This window comes from Podarcis raffonei, chromosome 9 (assembly GCF_027172205.1).
Source record: "Podarcis raffonei isolate rPodRaf1 chromosome 9, rPodRaf1.pri, whole genome shotgun sequence".
NCBI classification, from domain to species: Eukaryota; Metazoa; Chordata; class Lepidosauria; order Squamata; family Lacertidae; genus Podarcis; species Podarcis raffonei.
In genome coordinates, this window is record NC_070610.1 from 30,435,737 (window position 1) to 30,459,121 (window position 23,385).

Here is a 23,385-nt window from a genome sequence, read left to right on the forward strand (position 1 = left end):
TAACCCAGAGATGCATTTTAAATAAAAGTACACATTCTACTCATGTAAAAACACGCTGATTCCCAGACCATCCACGGGCCAGATTTAGAAGGTGATTGGGCCGAATCCAGCCCCCAGGCCTTAGTAAGTAAGTAAGTAAGTAAGTAAATAAATAAATAAATAAATAAATAAAGCAAGCAAGCAAGCAAGCAAGCAAGCAAGCAAGCAAGCAGGGAGGAGCATAGCAGCCGCAGGATTCTTCCTGGGAGGCTACACATCTGTGCAGTCCTATTAAGCCATACTTTGTCTTATCATTTTAGGTGAACCAGGCCATTGTATATCTAGTGGCAAAGGGGGAAGGAAGAAGAAAGAAGAGAGAGAACACGTACATGTGTGTAGGGGGGGGCTTGCAACCATGCCACCAAACATTCTGTGTTTGTCTTATACAGTGGGCGGGTTTTACCTAACCAGACCCATCAGCGGAAGCAAGGACTTCCACTTGTGTAATGGGGTGCTCCCCCTCTCCCCCTCCAAAATGGGCTCTGGAAGGCTTGGGAGAACCTCCAGAACAGTGTACAGGGGGAAGAGGGAGGGATTGTTCCATCTGGCAAAACTGAACTGCTTGTGCAGATGGAATGATTAAAAGAGTGCGACGCTGAATCTCACCCAGTGGCTGCATTAACAAGCCCTTTTCAAACCTCCTAGCCAGGATAACACAGGAGTCAGGGGCACATGAAGGGTTGGCCACCACCTGAAACATTCATTGTACACGTAATGTGTATCACCATAAAACAGAAGCATTCCTCAAAGAGAAAGTACTGATTATTTGGCTGAGAAAACAGGCTCACACCTAAAGCCCAGAGAAGGGAAAAGAAAGGAGGCAGACATTATTATTTAGACACTTGCTCAAGAGTAATCCTTGCCCCCAAGAACTGTAGCCAAAACTGTAGCCTGAGTCCATGAGGCTTGAACATAGAAATAACTTGCTAGGGGAACGGCTATTTGGACTGAAATTGCGTCGCTTCTCTTTCTTCTTTGCATGACCCTTTCCCTCCAGTACCCCACTTTTTTCTGTTTGGCTTTTTTAGATTATAAACCTGTGAGCCAGGCCTGTATTAAGTTTTTATTATGTTCCATACCCAGCTTTGCATGCTCTGCAATAATGCTATTTGATACTTGGCTTCAATTCAGTGCTGTAATAATTATATTATTCATCCACCCACACACATACACCCAGTGACTTACCTTGTGCTGACTGCACAATGAAGCACATGGGCTGCCCAAAGGGTGACAAAGCACATCTTTTATGTGCGTAAGAGTGCACATTTTCATGTGTTTTCCCTCCAAACGTGCTTCACTCAAGAACAGACTGGAATTTGGTAAAAGCAAACCATGCAATATTTCCAACACGTATTTTAAATACAGTGGTACATCGCAAGACGAAATTAATTTGTTCCGCGAGTTTTTTCTTCTTGCGAGTTTTTCGTCTTGTGAAGCACGGTTTCCCATAGGAATGCATTGAAAATCAATCAATGCGTTCCTATGGAAACCGCCTTCAGACCAGGTCCGGGGACAGTCTGTCCCCCGACCTCTTCTGAAGGCTGGGGGGGGGGGGACAAGGGCTTTTCTTCCCACCGTCAGCCTTCAGAAGGCTGTTCTGAAGGCTGGCGGTGGGAAGAAAAGCCCTTCTCCCCACCTCCCGCCCCACAAGCTCCGGGGACAGGAGGGCTTTGCTGCCGACTGCCAGCATTTAAAAAGCCCCCGGGACAGCGGAGACTTCTCCGCTGTCCCAGGGCGATTTTAAAATGCTGGCGGGCGGCAGCGAAGCCTCCGCTGTCCCGGGGGCTTTTAAAATGCTGGGGGTCGGCATTTTAAGATCGCCCCGGGACAGCGGAGAAGTCTCCGCTGTCCTGGGAAGGCAGGCGGGGGGGAGCAAAGACTTTTGCCCCCCGCCGGCCTTCAGAAGAGGTCCAGGACCTCTTCTGAAGGCGGGCGGTGGGCGAAAGTCTTTGCTCCCGACCACCAGCATTTTAAAAGAGGTCCCCGGAGATTTCCCTATGGGCTTTCTTCTTGCGAAGCAAGCCCATAGGGAAATTCGTCTGGCGAAGCACCTCGAAAAACGGAAAACTCTTTCTTCTTGCGAGTTTTCCGTCTTGCGAGGCATTCGTCTTGCGAGGTACCACTGTATTGGTCGCTTTTGGTCTGCATTGGGTATGACTGCAAACTCACAATGTGATTTCCATTTCCTACCTACTCACCAAACTAGGTATTTGGGGAACAATCCATGCTATGACAGAAAGCAAACCTTTGAAAATGGTGTGTGTGTTTAATAACCTACATGAAATGCATGCCTTTCAAAGAAAAAAAACCAAAAATGCTTGGGTAGGCACTGAAGGCAGTGTTATCTTGTTTTCGGATAACATTTTTTGCCAATAAAATATTTATATTGTTTAGCAAGCTGTACATCTATATCAACAAATAGTAGCATTTTAAAACTTTTTAGATTTCTATTCAATGTACAGCCCTTTAAAAGGAGGAGGAGGAGGGGGTGGTGGAAGGGGCAGATTGATGCTATTATTGAGCTGTCCGTAAAGAACCTCCTGCTAACACCCTTTCAGCACATCCCCACATGTATGTAATCTGAACATAAAAGGGTGGGATTAAAACTGCCAAGATAAAAACTGCCTGCAGTTCCAAGCTTCAGTGGTGGTGGTTTAAATCCTTGGTTACTTGCATCCTTCAAAAATGTGAAATGCTAAGAATTCCCACTCACCTCCAAGTTACAAACAGGATCATGCAGATCATCCACACCTGCAAGCTCACCATACAGTGCAGGATCTTGAATGTCATCTTAAAAAAATAAATAAATAAAGTTTCTAGCCCTCGAAGATAAAGAAAAATGGAAGGGATACAGGCAGTTGCTTCTGAAAGGAAACTAAAACTCTCAAGCAGAGATTCCACTGGGTAAGAGGATATTGTATTTCAGCAGAGATTTTGTACATGCAACTTATATTTCCCATATGTGGTAGATTCTGTAGTGTACCAACGAAAGCGTCATACTGTAGCATACAGTCCAAAGCTGATTTGCAACCATGGGCAGGCTTGCTCCAGATGTAGAACTGTGTCATGGGAAAGAAGATATGGGAAGAAGAGATAATAATGCATGCAACCCCATTGCCTGATCCCAAGCTCTTAACCTTGGTTAAGAGTTTGTGAATGTTGTATCTGAACAAATCTATAGTAGTTAAACTGAAGCTTGCATTTCTGAAAGTAAACTGATATAAAACAGACATACACGTTCATACATCAAATTTCAAAAGAAAAATATTTTCCTTTTAACACCACTTATGGCAAACTATATTATACATAAATGCATAGCCTTGACTCTTTTGCTATTTGCTATTATTCTTATTACAATTACTATAGCGCTGATGATTTAATAGCGCTTCCCATCCCCCAAGTAATTTCGTATTATTTTTCTGGCAGTCAAATATTCTTCACAAAAAGAACTAGAAGATTAAGAGTAATTAGTGTAACTTTTCTTACTGACAGAAAAGCACTGAAAGGAGATCAAGGCATATTTCAAGATTCAGCAACTGTTTTTCCAGGTTAGTAGCACTGAAAATATTTCACAAGAATGGGAAGTTAGAAAGAAGGACCACAGAAGAATTATATATAGAATGAAACCCACATAAAGAAGATTCTATTTATTTTGCTATCGACAAATCTCACAGCAGTTATCACATGGTGGACTTGAGTGTAGAAGAAAGCCACGTAAGATGCCAAACCAGGGAGAAATAAAATTTATTAAAGGAGCTCAGGTCGGCATACATAAGAGTTGCCACATTTTTATTTTCACTAGAAGTTTCTGGGGAAGATTTGTTCACATAGGATGCTAAGTCGTGGTTTGTTTAGCTTCACTGTGATTATTTGTACATCCAAACCAAGCTCACAAAATATGGTTTTGAATGCGACCAACAAACCATGGCTTTAAAGTTGGCTTACAAATCTGAGCTCATCTTAATCATGGTTCCTTTTTAGGTCTAAAATGGTACTCTGATTTGTTTCAGTGTCCCAGCCCAAATGCTCACTGGCTGCTCCAGAGAAGCGGACACGGAGCAATGGATCCAAACTACAAGAAAGAAGATTCCACCTAAACATTAGGAAGAACTTCCTGACAGTAAAAGCTGTTCGACATTCTATGATTCTATGATTCTATGTACCTGGATGAGTCACAAAATGTAAGAAAACAAAACCAATATTACAAAAACAACTTGCAGTTACTTTGCTCATCTGCAAAGTTGATCCTCTTTTGTTCAATAGATCATGATTAAAACAAACCATGGCTTAGTGTTGTGCGCAAACGTGGCCAGTTACTTGTTCACACATAGCATCAAACAACAGTTTAACATTATTTATTAAGAGATACCACCCTTCAACAAAAAAGGTCAGAAGCAAATTTACAAAAAAAAAGTAATATAAAACATATTAAATGAAAGCATTAAAATAATTCTCAGAATTTATATAAATAGCATAATCAAAAACACCCCCAAAAATGACTTAACTGTCAACCACTAACAGCTGGCAAAAATGGTGTGGTTTTGCCCAGTATCTGAAAGAATACAGAGTCGGGGCAAGATGCACGTCAATGGGGGTGCCATTCTAGTGTCACAGATCCAACACCAAAAATGCTCTTCCGCAGGTCCCTGGACTATACACCTCCTTTAACACAGCAACCACCATGAAAGCCTCTCCCACTGATCAACCAACACAGGTAGGGTGGTACAGAAGAAAGCATTATCTCATACATTTGGATCCAGGCCATTCAACATAAGCAGCCTGAGCTGGGCCTTGAAGGTAACTAGCAACTAGTACAGATGTTTAGTAACAGGAGTTGTGATCATCTGGCCCACTGCCATCGACACCAACTGCATTCCACACTAGTTGCAACTTTTGGATTTCAAGGGCAGACCCATTTAAAGTGCATTACAGTAGTCCATCCTGGAGGTTACTAGAGAACATGGTTGAGACCCCTTCACAGACAATCTTTGGATTCACGAGCTCCTTTCTTTTACTCCATTAACCCTCTCCAGGCATTAAGAATTCAGCAAGTTAACAGATGAGGATGGCAGTAGGGAAGAGCATGCTCATTCTACCCGCATTGCCATTTCAACCACCTACCAACTTGTAAATGGCAAATGGGTGAAATAGGGAGCCTTTTCATGTTTTTAAGTTTACTGTTCTTGTTCTGTATATTCTTTGTATCTAAAATAAATAAAGGGTTTGTGAATGAACCCTGTGTTTGTGCTCTGCCTGCCCTCTTTCCTCCCCTCACATACTGTGACTTCGCCTCACTTTTGGTTTAGCGGCAAGCCAACATTCGCCATTACATGGATCCCAAACAGTTCAAAACTGCAGTTTCTTGCTTGTGAACATGGCGAATTGTTTATAGGACTGGTGCTTCCTTAATTTTATTTCATATTAATTATGTACCCTGTTTCTCTCTCAAACTGAAGCCCATGGTGGCTAAATAGCAACACATTGAAACAAATACAATATGGAAAATAATATGAAAGGTTATTTAAACTTTTTTAAAAATGAAAATCTAGGTGTTTCTGCCACAGCAAGTCTGTTACCAGTGTTTTAAAAGAGTATAGCCTCTGTGGACATGGAACTGTTGTTGTGAAATGAATAAATCTTCCAGGAGGAGGTGGGCTCCCCTATTTGCATATATATTCCCTCCTTGGATCACAGGCTAAGAGCTTGGTTACCAAATGTGACAAGGCAACAAATTCTCTTTGCATAATCATGGCTCACAAATGCCCACAGCTCTTTCGAGATAGTCCCATATGAAGAAGTGTCCATGTTTACATAGGACTGCAGCATTTCCAGATATCTTCACAGTTCCTAAAAATTCCACAGTGATCAGAAGGTGCATTGCAATCCCATATAGAGGTGTGCTTTTAATTCACATAGTCTTACATCCACATTGTTGAAAGCAAGAATCTGAGACTGAACACACTGTCAACAAAAGGTTTGCACGTACAAAACAATCCTTAGTGACCTAATCCAGAAATATAATTGTAATGCATTTTCAGAGTAAAGGTGGGCCTATTACATGTGACACTCATTCTTTCCCTCCAAAAAAGACTTTTAGTGATACTCTATCAGGAAAAAAAGAGAACTAATCACTACTGTATAATATAAGAAAGGTTACATACTAAGCAATATTTATGAACACCATCTGTTTGCCTTTTCTTTCAAATACAGGTTTTTACCAGAATAATTAAATAAATGAGCCTTATAACATACAGAGAAAACAATGGAAGCTAAAGCCAGTTTGACTTGTTTGGGCTGTGTTTTATGCTCTCCAGATCCAGGCCAAATTGTCTGTCACCCGCTACCAATGTGCTGGGAGGGCTACACATAGAACCAACTTCTTCTCTTTTCATTGAACCACTGCCAAACTTGCCTGGAAATAATAGGGTGCCTTTTTAGGTTTCAACCACATTAAGTCTGGTATCTTTCAATGACTCTAAATTAGGAACTGGAATGTATTCTTGAAACTCCATAATCTATATGCATTTCTGCTACAATAACTCATTACATATTTATATGTTACTTATAAATGCATACATATACACTATGTCATATATGCCCGCAAGCATTGTTGAGGCAAAAAGGGGGAAAGCCATTGACTTGGTTTTGCATAATTAAGACTCCAATAACTCAGCTAAAGCAAGTTACCAGGTTCTTTGCTGTTCAAGAAGAAAAACAATGAAACCAAAGTAATTCAGAAGGTTCTATTTAAACTATTGAAACTGAATGCAAAATACGGAAAGTGCATGACAAGATCACCAAAAAGTCTTTCTAATGAATGAATATCCCCCCCCCCACAAACATTGAAACACTGTCATAACTATACGCTTGCAAATTCATTATTTGTACAGAGGGACAGGAGAGTAGGCAATCCTAGCAGAGTTCATAAAATGGATTGATACTGCATGCTACAGACACTTAAGACTATGTTGCTGTATCAAGAGAACTGAACAAGTGTTACTGTTCTGCAAATATTTTGGTTTGCATATAAATCACCAACAACATAAATTTTAAAAGCTTAGAGAAAAGTTCAATACATCCATAACATTGTGCTTAACCTATAGCACAACCTGTTCATACTTCAATTGACACCAGAGGCTTTCTCAGAATTTCCTCACCATATGGCAGGTAGGTACACTGGGGGAGGGGAGAAACATTTCAATTGCAGCACCACATCCCTTCTTGAAGAAGGACTACCTGGCCCCCTAGTTGGTGACTAGTTGGTCCGCCATGTTCTGAGAACAGGCATTTTCATACAGCATTGGGAAAGGCCTGTTAGGATGATAAAATGTGCCTCTTGCCCACTTTTATTTTGGGGCGCTTTGTTTTGGCTGATACAGCTTGCATTGTATTTTGGTTTGCTGTAATATTTTGCTGACTTCAATGGATTGTTTCAAAGCAGGAGGGGAGAAGCTGTAGCCCTTCAGATGTTCCTGGACCTCAACTTGCATCAGTCCCGGCTAGAATGACCAGTGTTTAGGGGTGATGGAAGTTATACTCCAACATGATTTCAAGGGCCCCAGGCTCCTCATCCATGTTTTAAAGAAAAGCAAGCAGGATATAACAACAACTCACTAACCATGTAAACAAATAAGCCCTTGCCATACTATTCTGCCTGATCACCACTCCATACCTGCTCTGAGGAATAGGTTGGCCCAGCTGTGCCTCCTTACAAAATAAAAGGTGGGGGGAGGTGGGACACTTCTCAAACCAAAGTGGAGGCTATGCAAGACTATCATAAGAAAGCTCATGTTGCGTTCGCAGCATAATAATATCATAACATGATTGAACAGCGAGAAACAACACTGTAACATGACATCTAATGGGCAGAGATTTTCACCTATGCAAGTCTTTGGAATTCTTTATCAGATGACAGTTCTGTTTGCACTGTTCAATTAAATCCACCCCATATATGTAAGCATTAAGCATACTGTATATCACTTCAACAAAGCCTGTAATATTTTAAGAACCCCATAAAAAGCAATGTGCATGTGTATCACTGGCAGTGGGGGATGTTATTTCATAGTCATTTCCCATAGTCAATCTTCTTGGAAACCAGAATTTTGCTAGAAAAAGTAAGACAGAAACAATAGTTTAGAAAGCAATTCAAAGTGGCAACTTAAAAAGCATTCATCTAATGTACCAAACCAAATGTTTGGCTCATGTTTTGACATAAAAACAGTGCCCTCTACTGCACAACTAATGAGCAGCAGTGCCTAACAAGGGCAATAACATTAAATACCTTTTCAATCAGTGGTAACAGTCACTGTGCCTAGTTTATACTTTTCAGTGATTAGGCTAATTGAATGTACAAACTGTACAACATTGGCTAAGAAAGTAGGCTAACTAACATTTTCTCCTCCGAACTAGTACAGTTTATTCTTTCTGGTAGCAACTACATTTTTGTTGATCGCAAAAATACAAAAAGAAAAAAAACCACACCTAATGAGTAGCATTGTAGTATTATTGACAGAGAGTTTGGAACTCTGAAATAAAAAGTATATTATACAGCAGAAAAAGTCTAGCTGAACCATTCATCCACCAGTGAGTCTTTTCTTATGTTAAATACCAATGAGAGTAATGATAAAGATCTAGTCACAAGACACCCTTTATTGCTCAAAAGGAAGTGCATGAATTAATCTGCCCACATTGTCCTAAACAATCCTCCTCTAAACATAGATGAGGCACCCTAAAGTTACTGCAGCCAAAGACTTGAGATGCAAATCCAAGTTAGAACCAAATAAAACATTAACCTGTCTTGTTTTAAAATTTAACATTTTAAAACGGCATAAATTTTGTTGTTGATTTAAATGCTCACAACTTGAAAAAGAGTGAAAGGCAGACAGAAGGAACAAAGAATCTGAAGAGGATTTATTGATTGTCAGACAGATCCACGGAGGTCTGCTAACATTGGAACACAAATATTTAATCTGATTCTGAAATCTTATCTGCTGCCTTTAAGAAGATTAACATATATTCTCTTGCTGCAGACTATGAATTCTGACTGCCTAACAAAGTGGAAGCGCTTTTTTTTTAAGCTACAGGACCTGCAAGTCTGTAAAATACAATTTTACTCAAAAGCAATTGTGCTAATACAGACAAAGAGGCAAGCATGTTGAGGAAAGATGTATCTTAATAGCTTACAACAGAGTAGTATTCATGTATTCTAACTTCATATGCATTTAGGCTGTACTTACTCTGAATCTAGTCTGGGATACAATGTGTATGCAGAATATTTAAATCGGGTTGAACTATAGATTAGGAATTATATATTTTTTGTGTATAGATATATTAAAGAAAGAGATAAATTTACATTCTGAGACTTTAAATTAGCAAATAAAAAGAACTCTTAGCTCAATGGTGAAGCAATCCTAAACTGAATTGACAGAAAATAAAGACAGAAGCACTCAATATGCTAAACAACCAAATGCTTGAATAAATGAAACTTGTTGCCTCAAAGAGGCCTTTCCAAACCAGTGTGAGAACAGAGACAGGCACGCAGCCAGACTGCCATAGACTATCAGCTACAGCCCACTCCACATCCTCCATACAGAGGTTTGGGCCAGAAAATCCATTAATTTACAAAAACATTAGGCGTGCCCCTGGCTCTCCACAGCATCCTTCACATTGCCACAAGGGCTTTGTCTAGACTAGGATTTAAGGGTTGCATTAGCTTATCCTAGCATCTAACTCAATCAGTGTAAGTATGTATACATTATTCTGTACATTAGACCCTTTTTAAACTCTGGCTGTTGCCATCCCCCTAAAAAAGCACATCAACATTTAAAGCCAAGTTAGTCACAGTAACATCGAAAGAAAGTAGTGGCCCAATTCTAAGAGCCACTGCAAACATACAGTTCAGTGTGGTGTAGTGGTTAAGAGCGGTAGTCACGTAATCCGCTCCTCCACATGCAGCTGCTGGGTGACCTTGGGCCAGTCACACTTCTTTGAAGTCTCTCAGCCCCACTCACCTCACAGAGTGTTTGTTGTGGGGGAGGAAGGGAAAGGAGAATGTTAGCCGCTTTGAGACTCCTGAAGGGGAGTGAAAGGCGGGATATCAAATCCAAACTCTTCTTCTTCTTCTTCATAGGGAGCTTATGACAAAGATACAAGTGGTTCCTTGCAGAAGGGCCCAGACCCAACTGCAGTGCTGGAACACACTGTTGAAACTAGAGGCAGCTAAGCCGCCTTCCTGAGGGCCACCAAAGTGAGCAGCCCAAGAACTGTTGTGTTTGATTTGAAGACTTTAAATGGCAACTGGAATCAAACTGCATACAAACTTCTGCCTGTGTTACTTATAGTCAAAATTCCATGTCAAAACTTGGCTAGGTGTTAATTTATAAGAAAGTTGAACTAAAGAGGTCTTCAAGGTGCATTATGGGTTAATTAGCAACAGGGGCCTGACATCCATTAGTTGTTGCAATGTACTGGAAGTAACAAACACCCAGCACAATTTTTATAGACCTCCCTGTATTAAACTTATTTAAAAAAAACCTCACTCCACAAATTTGTTGAGAAACATCTTTGTCATCTTTTGGCAACTTTCTGGTTTTTCACAGCCTGCTGCTATCGAATTACAAGTAACAATCCTGGTCCTTTTTTTTCAAGTTTTAATACACTCGGAAACTGCTTTCTTTAGACCACATCTTGAATTCTCACACATTTGTTAAATGTATGAAAAATCCTGAGCCATTTTGGGCTCTCTATCACTCACTAAAATTGCCCCCAACTTGCAAAAAGGCCTCTCTTCTTCTTTTTAACCCAAATTCTAATGTCACGAGCAAAATCAGATTTTGTTTGATTTTTTTTTAATGAAATGTTTGAAGAGGTACTAAAAAGTTAAAACAAAAATTTTTTTTCCTTCCAGTAGCACCTTAAAGACCAACTAAGTTAGTTCTTGGTATGAGCTTTCGTGTGCATGCACACTTCTTCAGATACACTGAAACAGAAGTTGCCAGATCCTTCTATATAGTGAGAAGGTGGGGAGGGGTATTACTCAGAAGGGTGGTGGGAATGGGTGATTGGCAGATAGCTGTGATGAGCCTGTTGACGACTCTTAATGACTGCAATAGGTCTTACAGGAAAAAGCAAGGGGTGAGAAGGTGAAAAATGGCTTTGTCATGTATAATGAGATAAGAATCCAATGTCTTTGTTCAGACCAGGTCTCTCCATGGTTTTAAGTTTGGTAATGAGTTGTAATTCAGCAGCTTCTCTTTCCAGTCTATTTCTGAAATTCCTTTGTAGTAAAACAGTTAAAGTTTAAAGTTTAAAAAGTTAAAGTTTAATAGAGGGGGTTGTTGAAGTTATCTCATAACTTTTTATTTATTTTTTTAAAAAACCACTTCCTGGAAATGTGAATATTTGAAGAAAAACAATAGAACATATCTAATTGTGTGCTTCTTTACTGCAGTTGGGGCTTCTGTGACTGAAAGGGGGGGTAGAGGAGTTTTAAAAATTCTCCCTTTCCTCAGCAGTCACACACTTCCAAAGGCTGCCCATTCCTCTGGAGAAGGTAGCGAGCTCAGAGAATTGCAGAGGGAAGGTAGTTAGGTTAACCAGCCTAAATATACTCCCTCTGGTTCTTCTCTATGCCAAGATGTTCTGCTAGCATGGAAGACAAGGCATTCAAGCACTCCTTGTTAGCTACATACTGTCTCAAGTTACTGGAGAAAAGTTGGAGAGGGCTACTGCAGTCATGGTCCTGCTTGTTAGAACATTCCTATAGGCATATAGTTGGGCAGTGTAGGGAAAAGGTTACTGGATCTTAAAGGCCTACAGTCTGATCCAACATGGCTGTTCTCAATGCACTGTAGGGCTGGGCACTATCTGGTTTTCAACATCATGATACATCACCAGCTAAACATCATGATATATTGATATATCACGATGTCTTAAATAAGGATGGAGATATGTAGACGCTTTTGCTAGCTTCACATTTTCCCCCACATTGGGATTTTGACATAACACACACACATCATGATTTGCAATATATTTCCAGGTCAAAAATGATGAAACCAATACAGTGATATGGACTTGAAACTAGTTTTGGACGTTATATCGCCCAGCCCTAACACACATCATGATTCGCGATATATTGCCAGGTCAAAAACTATGAAACCGATATTCCGATATGGACTTCAAACCAGTTTTGGACTATATATTGATATACCACCCAGCCCTAATGCACTGTATATGGGGCTGCCTTTGAAGACTATGGTACTTGAAAATTTCAGCTGGTACAAAACATGTCAGTCAGATTGTTCTTGAGCCCAGCTCTAGCCTAACAACAGCCCTGCATTCTCTCAATGTGCATGAACTCTGCCCCAAATTTGATGCCATTTGGACCTTGCAGCAAATCACTCCTCACAATACAACCCACTGCTTTTGCCTTTAGATATTGTCCTATCCTGACCAATTCCTAATCCTGTATTCAACTCTGATCCATGCTTGAGATAAAACATAAAGATATATATATATAATTACATATTACTGTAGCTCTGTCTCTTGTCAACCCGCAGTATAGTTTTGGTCCATGACTGTAAACGCCTTGGAAAATTCTAACAGAACTCATTAGTGAGGGGTGGGGAGTATATAAAACACTACTCTGCTCATATTTCAGCTTTCACTAGTAACCACTTGACCTCAGAGAATCTAAGAAGACGAACGGCAAAAGGAAACCACTATACAAACCTGAAACTAAAACAGACAGAAGAGGGAAAGAGGATGTAATATATGCCAAAAAGAAAACACGGCCAAACAAAAGCTTTAAATCCAGCCAGTAAAGAATGTTTTTTTAAGTGGCTTTTACAATACTCCAGTTCGGCAATGTTTACATAGGAAAGTTCTTGAAAAGGGGAAACTGTCAAATATCATTAGATTGGTAAAATTATACATCTCAAGTTTACTGCCGCAACCCTCATTTTTCCAGACTTCTTGCCAATTTTTGGCTTTTAAGACTTCACCGCATCTTCCGAGAATCTATTCTGAATTAAAATATATACTTTGTACAGAAATATCTGAACTCTAAGCTAAATAGAAAAAGGAAAAGACAAGAAAATGATGAGTTCTGTAGACAAGCATTGTAAGAAAAAGCTGAGCATCCTTTAATGAATGAGCCAGATGTCAATTTAAGGGCAGCCTGAAAATTTGCTAAATAAATTTTACTTTAAAGGAAACAGTGTTTGAATGATTGAATTTTAGATTTAAATATTTAGATTTTGATTAGATCCTTATGCTGCCCTTTAAGATTACAGCTGTACTAGATATTGAGTTCCATTCTTAGCTCATGAATAGGGAAATGAAAACAGCCAAACACAAGTCAGACCATTTTTCCATCTGCTCCAGTTGCAAAGCATATTTTGGCCAGTAAGTTACAGTACCTTCCATCCCATAATTATCTACTCTTGACTGGCAGTGGCCTTTCAGTGTCATCAGCACTCGTCATAACTCTGGCACATCACAGAGATCTTCAGCTTGGACATAGTCTAAGAGGTGCCAGTGGTGTGACCGAGGGTGCCTCTATGATGTTTTAAATTTATTTTTGTTGAAAGTGTGTGTTGGTAATAATGAGGTTATGCGCTGCACATATCGTCAAAAGTAAGATTCCATTCTGGTTGCTGTAGCCAATTCCTTCTTTCTCAACAGTCCCAGGCCATAGATCAAAGTCTCGCCCAACTCTTGCATTAAAATCACCCAGGAGGATAATTTTATCTGATAGGATGGTATCCACTGAAACTAATTTTTTTCTTTAATGTCTTCATCGGCATCCAGTGTTTGTGCATGAGCGCTTAGAATAGCAGCCTGTTGGTTTTTGGTGAGTTTTATTCGAAAGGTTGAAAGCCGCTCATTAATGCCAGTAGGGACTCCTGACGAGAGCTTCACAAGGTCTTTTTGATAGCAAAACCTACTCCATGTATTTGATGTTCTTGTTCAGGTAGACCTTTCCAGAAGAATGTGTAGCCTCCTTTTTATTTGTTGCAACTCTCTTGCAATGATGGCGATCCTGAGCTTGGAACTCTCATTATCTGTGTTATCCAACAAAGTCCGTATATTCCTTGTTCCAAAGTTCAATTGTCTTTTACAACTGCTGGGTGGTGTGGTAATCCAGTCAGGGAAAAAGGGAGGCAGACTATGTTTAGGGCACCTTTTCTACCCCCCCCCTTTTCATGGTGAGCAGAGTGTATCCTAAATACGACAGCTCAGCTGCCGAGCTACACAACTGCCTCATTCCTTGAGTCAGAACGAGTGAATCTGTATCCACCGCCCACAGGCTGGTTCACGACTAGGGGCTTCCAGATTTCATGGTCTTGCCCCTGTTACCATTTGCCAATCGCCATGGGACTTTTTTGGGTTTGGGGTGGATTTTTGGAAGACGCCTGTACGTGAATTTGTTTTGTGTGTGTAGATCAGTGCACGCTGACCAATGCACAGTCTTCGCAGTTAGAGTCTATTCCGATGGCATGAGTATCACGACGACCGGTAGATTTTTATGTGCTGCAGCCTTCATCCGCCGTTACAGCCATTGTTATCTTCCGCCTGTTCTGACGTTGAGGACTTCTTGGATCATTCTTGGTCTAGCTCCTCCCCTTTGACCGTACCCCCTTGGGTGACCCTGCTGGGAGTATGAGACTCCAGATGGCTTCGCTCATAGGAACGTGCAAGCCCACTCACCACAACAAGGCAATGATCCTGCAAGCAAGTGTATGTATATGTATGACTTGCTTGCCTGCCCTTCACCGTAAAGTCCCGACTGCCAGGGCAGGTTACAGTATTACACAGTTAGGATTGCTCTGAACATAATTTTAGAAAGAAATGTTAAAATTCTCTTTTAACGTTATAACCAGAAACCCACTCAAGAACACCACAAGAGCCACTTACTTAGTAACAGTATGCTAGATATATTTTCACAATAATTACCAAAATAATCACCTACTGGTCAGCCTTATCTAAAAGAGTGGATAAGATGGGTAACTTTGGTTAATCACAGGTTTGCCTAAACCAGTATTTATCACAGAAGAAGAAATACAGGCTGGCTTTGAAATATATATTATTTAGCTTTTTAATATGTTATTTTATTTTGCAGAAATCAGGGTTTCCTTTACAAAATGTTTCTTACTACCGTTATTTCTTTGTTTATACTGACCTCTAGTGGTATAAAGTAGTATACAATAATTTTATATGTCCCAGAGGTGAAATGCAATATTGAAGAAATTGCCATAACCAAACCAATGAGTCCTTCAGCTGTTCACGTTGGTCAAGGAAGTCACTCCCTATGAAGGACAAAACATATTGACACGGATAATACTCAGAATCCCCCACTGGGTTATGAATTAATACCTTACTGTTCATTAACAGACAGGTAAATTCTGTTTTCACATATTAAGCTTGTAATTAAAATGTGCAATTATAAACATGTAATTAAAAATGTCCAGGAGTTATTAGATAATGTGGAAATGTCTGCAGAAATATTTGGCTGAAACTCCGGCTCCTACATGTTAAATCTGATGGGTGCCCTTCCTATTTGATTTGATTTTTTAAAATTTATATACGTCTTAATATACTAAAAAATATCTCTAAACTGTGCACAGAAAACTGAAGCAACAACAGACAACTTAAACAAAATGTTACAAAAATACACAATTACATATAAAAATGTTATATTAATACAAAGATACTAATATATATAAATCAATATAAAGTCATTCTTCTTCTGATGCACACTCCCTTTCAGCCTCCAGGTTCTCACCCAGGGCCCAAACAAACTTTCACCTCACCGACAAAAGTATCACAAGAAGAAGAGTTCCTGGAACTCTAGTCTAGTCTCTCACTCTAGACTTGCTTTTTATGGGCAGGCCCAAGGCGAATGGTACTTCCTCAGCCTGCCCACAGCTGTCTCTCATTCAACTGTACTCTCCACACCCAGTTCCAGGTACAGGTGGTTTGTTGAGCTTCCCAGGGGGTCCAAAGGATGGGGAAAGGGCGCCCCTCCGCTCACAACTCTTTCTTCAACCTCAATTCTCTCTCCTCGTCCTCCATCTGATACATATCCTATTAAAAATGTGAATGAGGCAACAGGGTGTAATTCAGTATTGGTGGAATGACAACAGTGGAACAACAGGAGTAAAATCACTAGTAAATTTTCCACGTGGGGTTCAGCTTACAGAGTGCCATTGACTAATTTAATGTATGTACAGAGGGTACCAAAATAAAAATGAAGTCCTTGCACTTTTACTGCTTTCAAGTACGGCACACTGAAACATAGTCCATTCTTCCATTCCAAAATTCACCACAGCTTTGGTCACAGGGGTCAGGGCACAGGAGTGTTTCGGAAGAGGAAGAGGAAGGGTCAAAAGATGGGCAACAGTAGGAAACAACTTTAGCAGTTCATTTCCCTTCTAAAAGAATGACAGTTATTTCCTCTTTCCAGGAGGGAAAAGGTGGATTAAAACAAACACATTGTAAGAAATAAAAGGGAGTGAACATCCTCATACTAAATACATTCAGCCGAAGCAAAACCCATTTAAATTCAATAGCTTTTTACTGCGCAAAACATTTTATGGCATACACAAACCCTGTATCAGTCATTTTTGCCCTAAAAACAGAATGAAAAAGGAGCCAGCTTCTAAAAAGTTTCTCTGCACAGTTTTTTGGAAACCCCCCCCCCCCACTGGGTGCAATGGTATGACAGATACACTAGATACAGCTTGCATGTGTTGTGCTTCCTGAGAGGAACTAGGAAGAGTTAGGGGCAACATTCACTTTCCTCTGGCCTGAGAAGAGAAGCTACAGAGAGCTGTGAAACCGTTAACTTAAATAAAACTTTTAGGTTGGGTTTAGAAAGCAAAGTTTGTTTGATACTGTAAGCAATTCCAGAACCTTTAAATATAGGCAACCAGGCAAGTAGCTATTAACTAGTCTGGCATACTGCAAAGTAATAATTAGTGTTTATACGTCATGCTTAAAAGCGTAAAAAGCACCTTGTATACCTTAGCTCAGCGATCCTTAAGGCAGCCACGGAAAACAGACCAGTACTATCCCCTAGGGCAGATTCTCTCATATCAAGCTGAGAGAACAATACGCTTGCCACTACAGCCCCACACTTAATTTAGCTACCATAAAGAGTTGCTAATATCGCAACACCTCGGGAGGATGTGTCACCAATGGCGAAACCACTGCTAGCCTCAGCATTTGAGCTACGGTGGGCTCCCAGCAATTAAAATTGTGGGGACCAGAAGCCACACTTCCATGGAACACTGTCTTCTTACAATCTATGGGATATGCTTAAGTTGTCGTGGCTTGAAGACATGGACTGGTGAGGCCAACTACATACCCTCTTGGTCCCTTACCCATTACAGTTGGCAAAATCTAGCAGGAAGATATTGTTTGGATGGCTAATGCTTCACTATGCGAGGGACTTATAGCTACCATGTTGAAAGACAAAGTGGCGTGGCCTTTTCATTAAAAGGCCCTCCCTGGACCCGGAGGGTACAGAAAATGCCAATCCCCAGTGTTCCCTTTCCCTGTGGAGCCTCTGCACTGCTCATGCACTGGGGTTTCTTTACAGTCAACCAAGTGCCACACTGGAGGAAGAGGATACAACATCAGGGGCAATGTTAAAAGTGTGGCCCTGCTCCAAAATAAATATTCCCTACATGTGAGTAACATAGGAACAGATGTTTTGCCCCAATTACAATGGCACCTGGCTGGGAGGACTAGGGTGTGTGGAGAATGAATGGGCGATGACCCAAGCCCAACTACTTTTGGGAGGGGGGGTGCTTGGTGCCCAGCTGTCTTCCACCCACCCGGTGAGGTTTTTCACCTCCTCAATGCCTAGAGCAGGGAGGCAGGTGGCAGAAGACCTTGCTGGCACTGCCACTGCTAAAGCAACAGGAAAATAAGGAGGGGCACTAAAGTAACACCTGAACAGCAATTGAGGTGGAAGGAGGTGATGCCACCACAACCAGGAGCAGGAGTAGACGGTGGATGAAGGAAAGGTGTGGGGAACACACACAGTGTGATTTGTCCTGGCTCCACATCCCCCTAGGGCTAGCCCAGGGAAAGGGATAAGTGTTTGTATTTTCAGATCATGGTACACTGCCCCCACCCCCTTCACTGAACAGTTCAGGTCTTCTTGAAACTGATCTTGGCTAAGTAATACCCTAATATAGGGTAGGATCTTCCACACAAAGGATGGCTCTTCATTAGACAGGCTCATACAGTTGTTATGGACCAGAAAAGGAAAGCACACATTTTTACAGCCTGCTATAGTCATACCTTGGAAGTTGAACGGAGTTTGTTTGGCTTCCAAAACATTCGCAAACCAAAGCACGGCTTCTGATTGGCTGTAGGAAACTCCTGCAGTCAATTGGAAGCTGCGGAAGCCCCGCCGGACATTCGGGTTCCAAATAACGTTCGCCAACCAGAACAATCACTTCCGGGTTTGCGGTGTTCAGGAGCCAAAACATCTGAGTTCCAAGGCATTCGGGATCCAAGATACAACTGTATTGTGTTGCTAGCATATTGTGTTCTATTTAATGGATAACTTTCCCCTTACTCAAACAACTAATATATTGAGGGGGCACCTACACATAGCAATTTGTGTCAGAGGAGCTTTGCACGAAAACACGATTTCCATGTCAGAATCCTTTACATTTACATGAACTCGCTTTGCATGTCCCAAAAAAGAAGATGGGTGATCTTCATTTACTTTGTATCTCAAGCCTAAAGAAGTTGAAAAAACAAATAGCAAACAAATAGCAGTGTTTGCTGTTGGATGGATGGTTGGACAAGAATTGAATTATTTATTGTTTCCTGAAATTATTATCAAATCCACACCCTTTCCTCTCAGTTAGGACAAGTTACACCCTTTTCTTTCCCTGGGAACATATTTTTTTTCTGCAGCCAAGACTAGTTTCCTTCCTGTGATATACACACACAAACCAGACAGGATTGGTTTCTAGTTTTTACTTGCACTGAAAACCCAAAGTTTTCCATGAAATCTGTCTCACAGGCAGAATTTTTAATTATTCTCTGCTCTCAGTGAAAAAACTAACATTTAGCAAGACCACAGAATTGTTACCACATTCAAAGTGGCCCTAACTATATGAAATAACCTGCGAAAGATAGTATATTATGCCTTATGCATAGAGAGAATGTGACACACATCAAGCCAAGTAATATATTGTCTAACTCCGGCTGAGTAGATGAAAAGAGCCCCAGGCCTCTGTTCAAATAATTACAAAAGCTTTAGTCTCCTAGAATGTGGCCCTGATTTGCATATTTACATAAATATGACCTCATTCCAAATCAATCTTTGGACTTCTTCATGATTACAGCCTTACTCAAAATTGGCAGAACGCCAGTGTTGTGATCCTTGGGCACAGGCAATCTATTTTTCATTTTCTCTCAGTAAACACACATGACTTCTTGATAACTTAAGGATACTTAAACTTTTGCCTAATAATCAGGCCCCCTAAGAGGTCCAGAAAGGCCTGGGTCAAATCTAGCTTTTGAAACTCCCTAGCCATAATAAAAATTGAAATGACAAGACCTAAAAACAACATAAGGCACCAAAAATAGATTGAGAAATAATCTGAATATACATTTTCTTATTTAACAAATGCTTTTGTAGCAAACATTTGGGTCGTATGTACATAAAAAAGAAGTTGCAAAACTTATCAAGTGCTGAAAAAATAAATTTGAAGACCCCTTTTATCCTGAGACCCTGGGACAAAATGGCTCTCCTACCCCACCCCCACTGGCCCTGCTAATAATCTTTTGAATGAATACTCTCATCCATGTTTTCCATTACTTTTAAGCTGCTAATCAGGACAAGGCTGGTCTTAGCAACTCTTGTCTAAATCCCACTTTTCATATCTATACTGCTTTGCACCTAAAGATCTCACTGTGACTTGCAAACAATGAATCACAGGAAACCACTGATTTTTAACCAGAGAAATCTGCCTGTGAGGTTTGTAAGCAACAGTCTCTAGGAATGAAAGAATGAAACCATGGTGAATTAAATTAGAATATAAGTGAAAGAGGCAAGACATATTGAGCACTACAACCTCAAACAACTCAATTAGCAAACACAGGAGCGGTATTTAAAATTTGCCATTCTGCCCATGTAACTTTAGGAGACAACGCCCCCCCCCAAAAAAATCCAGTAAGATGACCAGATTTCTGTTACCAAACATTTCCAAATAAAAAGCAATACCTTTATTAGAACCAACTAAAATATCACATAGTTCTGAGAAGCTTTCTAATTCTCCATAAATCTTTTCCAAACTATCCTGGTCCATGAACCCAATTTTTCAGGGAAAAACATGCTCATTTCAAAATGGCACTGCTAGGCTAGGCTAATGAGATTATTTCTAAAAGGAAAAAAGGGGGGTGATCACCTATGTACCCAAACGGCTTCTACCAGATTTGTTCCATGATGTGTGAAGTAACTTTAGCCACAGCACAAATACCATGGTTTGAGCTTAGTTTTATCATGATTTTCATGCTTGTAATAATTGTTTTTATTGCTGCTAATATTATGGCTTTTGAAACAATTCTAAAGCACTTCAGATACAGTGGTACCTCGGGTTAAGGACTTAATTCATTCTGGAGGTCCTTTCTTAACCTGAAACTGTTCTTAACCTGGGGTACCACTTTAGCTAATGGGGCCTCGTGTCGCCACCGCATGATTTCTCTTCTCATCCTGAAGCAAAGTTCTTAACCCGAGGTACTATTTCTGGGTTAGCGAAGTCTGTAACCTGAAGTGTCTGTAACCCAAGGTACCACTGTACTATTCTACAGGCAAAGAATGCAACACCTTTTTAAAATTAAACAAACGGGTTTTTTTGCACTTGGTAGTAGAAATAAGTGCAGTAAATGATGGCAAAATGGAAGTTGACTGTGGACTACATACACTTCAGGTTACATACACTTCAGGTTACAGACTCCGCTAACCCAGAAATAGTACCTCGGGTTAAGAACTTTGCTCTGGGGACGCAGCGGCAGCGGGAGGCCCCATTAGCTAAAGTGGTGCTTCAGGTTAAGTACAGTTTCAGGTGAAGAACGGGCCTCTGGAACGAATTAAGTACTTAACCCGAGGTACCACTGTACAGTAATGCAAACACCTGCAACCAGCTCAACTGAAGGGAAGCAGTAGCAGCTGAAACTCCTCACTGTGCTGCTCTCTAAGTCTAACATTCATTGTAGCTGCATACCTCGGAGCTTTCTCACATACTGAACAAAGATCATTTTCGGAGATAACCTCCAGAATCTATGCAAAAAGTATAGCACAAAAAGCCTGGAGATTTCTTTAAAACGTCTCTGTTATTTTCTAACTCATTTTCCTGTCAGCCATGACCAAATATTCAACCCTATTTAAGTGGCATATTTATGACACTTCAGTCTTCACAAAAATTATCATCTCATAATTGTCATGTACAATTGTGTGTCAAGGGGTGATTTATTTTTAGATATACTCAAATGTATGGCTTGGACCCAAACCAGCTGGGTTTTTTCCCCACCATTGCTAATAAAACATAGAGGTGTGGTTGCCAGTTTGTTTCTTGGCCCAATTAAAAATGCTCAGCCTATTGCTTAAAAGGGCTAATTGACAGGCCCCAAACATAGTTGAGAGACCACCTTTCCCCCTAAAGAACCTCTCAGGATCAGCAGAATGAGTTCTCTTGATAGTTTCACTGAACTCAGAAGTTCAGGGTGGTGATGGCCCAAGAGACTACTCCTCTCTTCCCACTTCAATCTAATCCTGCCTCTAGTTTATTACCAGACATTATTAAGCCAAAGGTTCCCAAATTTGGAACTAACAAGGAACTCTGCAATGATCTCTGCAATGAAACTCACAAGATGGAAAGAGGCAAAGGAGAAACATATGGTTTAATTCAAAAATCTATGGCAGGGAGGGGCGGCAGCAGTTGTTTTGTTTGTTACCATGTTGTGCATTTTTGTGTTTTTATATTGTCAACTGCCCTGTGATCCTCGGATGAAGGGCTGTATAGAAATTTAATAAATAATAAAATAATAATGGCTACAGCACTCATAAAGGTAAAGGTAAAGGGACCCCTGACCATTAGGTCCCGTCGTGACCAACTCTGGGGTTGCGTGCTCATCTTGCTCTATAGGCCGAGGGACCCGGCGTTTGTCCGCAGACAGCTTCCGGGTCATGTGGCCAGCATGACTAAGCTGCTTCTGGCGAACCAGAGCAGCACATGGAAACACTGTTTACCTTCCCGCTGGAGTGGTACCTATTTATCTACTTGCACTCTGACGTGCTTTCGAACTGCTAGGTTGGCAGGAGCAGGGACCGAGCACTCATACATAACTTCATAAACTATTATTTATAGAGCCAAATGATAGTCTGAATGTGGTCTTTGAATAAGCAACCAACACTGTCCACAATAGTGATTTGGATTTTAAGATGGTCCTCTTCCAGTTTCCATAACAACATTCAGAAGCAGAACTTTCCATACCCAAAAGGTGTTTTTTTAAAAGGTGACACCAAATTTGATAGTTTCATCAGTAACACAGAGTTCCACACACAGTATCTCTGTAATCATTATATGAACCCTGCTGGATGGGCCAATATTATTAGCCAAGATATAGTGGTTTGCATAAAGCTATCCTTCTAGTGAGTTTGCAGCAGCTGTGGGACTTGAACCAAACATTTTTCACATCTTGAAGTTTTTGTATGTATAACTTTCTGGGACTTTCTGGTAAATAAACTTTCTAGTAAATAAACCTGGCACTTTTACACACTGTGGATCAAGATCCCTTGCTCATGTGCTCAGGTAAAAATGAATGCATTTCTAAAATTACATATTTCATCAAGCAGCTTCTTGATTAGTAAGTTGTAGCTTTACCAAGAGCTTTGTAATGAGACAACTCCTCATAGGTGAATTTAGGTTTTTTTATACAACAGTCACACAACTCAACAAGTTCACTCACTTCTTTTTGAAACAACAGCATAACTGGGAGTAGCTGTGCCTGTAAAAAAAAGACATAAGGCGATACAAAACAATGCTCTGGCATACCAGTGCACTGACCCCATGAAACCGGACTATACAGAAATTAAGCTGCAGCACATCTGAACTAGCACATCAACATTCTCCAGATCTTTTAGAAAGATTAGAGTGTGCAAATATTTACACCAACCCCGCTCCTATCCTCCCCACAGAAGTCAAACAGTCGAGAGCAGTTTTAATAGCTGACTAGCTCCAGGGTAATCTGCTTACCTGTGTCATATCAATATACAATGCCTCACACAAAGTTTTCCTCAGCTTCTCCTAACAGATC

At 40.5% G+C, this 23,385-nt stretch overlaps 2 protein-coding genes across 6 annotated transcripts in view; both read right to left on the bottom strand.

Moving 5' to 3' along the window:
* STOX2 (storkhead box 2) overlaps nt 1–23,385 on the bottom strand; it is a 127,887-nt gene that overhangs the window by 90,026 nt on the left and 14,476 nt on the right. The gene's annotated exons all lie outside the window — the stretch shown is intronic.
* TRAPPC11 (trafficking protein particle complex subunit 11) overlaps nt 8,040–23,385 on the bottom strand; it is a 73,683-nt gene continuing 58,337 nt past the window's right edge. Inside the window, exons 30-31 of one of the 3 annotated variants that reach the window (XR_008332086.1) lie at nt 15,221–15,347; nt 8,065–8,144 (exon numbers count right to left, since the gene is read on the bottom strand). Coding sequence is in view for 2 of the 3 variants with exons in the window: in XM_053402507.1 (XP_053258482.1) it covers nt 15,315–15,347 (33 nt within the window). In the remaining variant the exon portion in view is untranslated. Of the gene's footprint in view, nt 8,145–15,111; nt 15,348–23,385 lie in introns of those variants that run through there. The other 2 variants (XM_053402508.1, XM_053402507.1) reach the window with 2 other exon arrangements.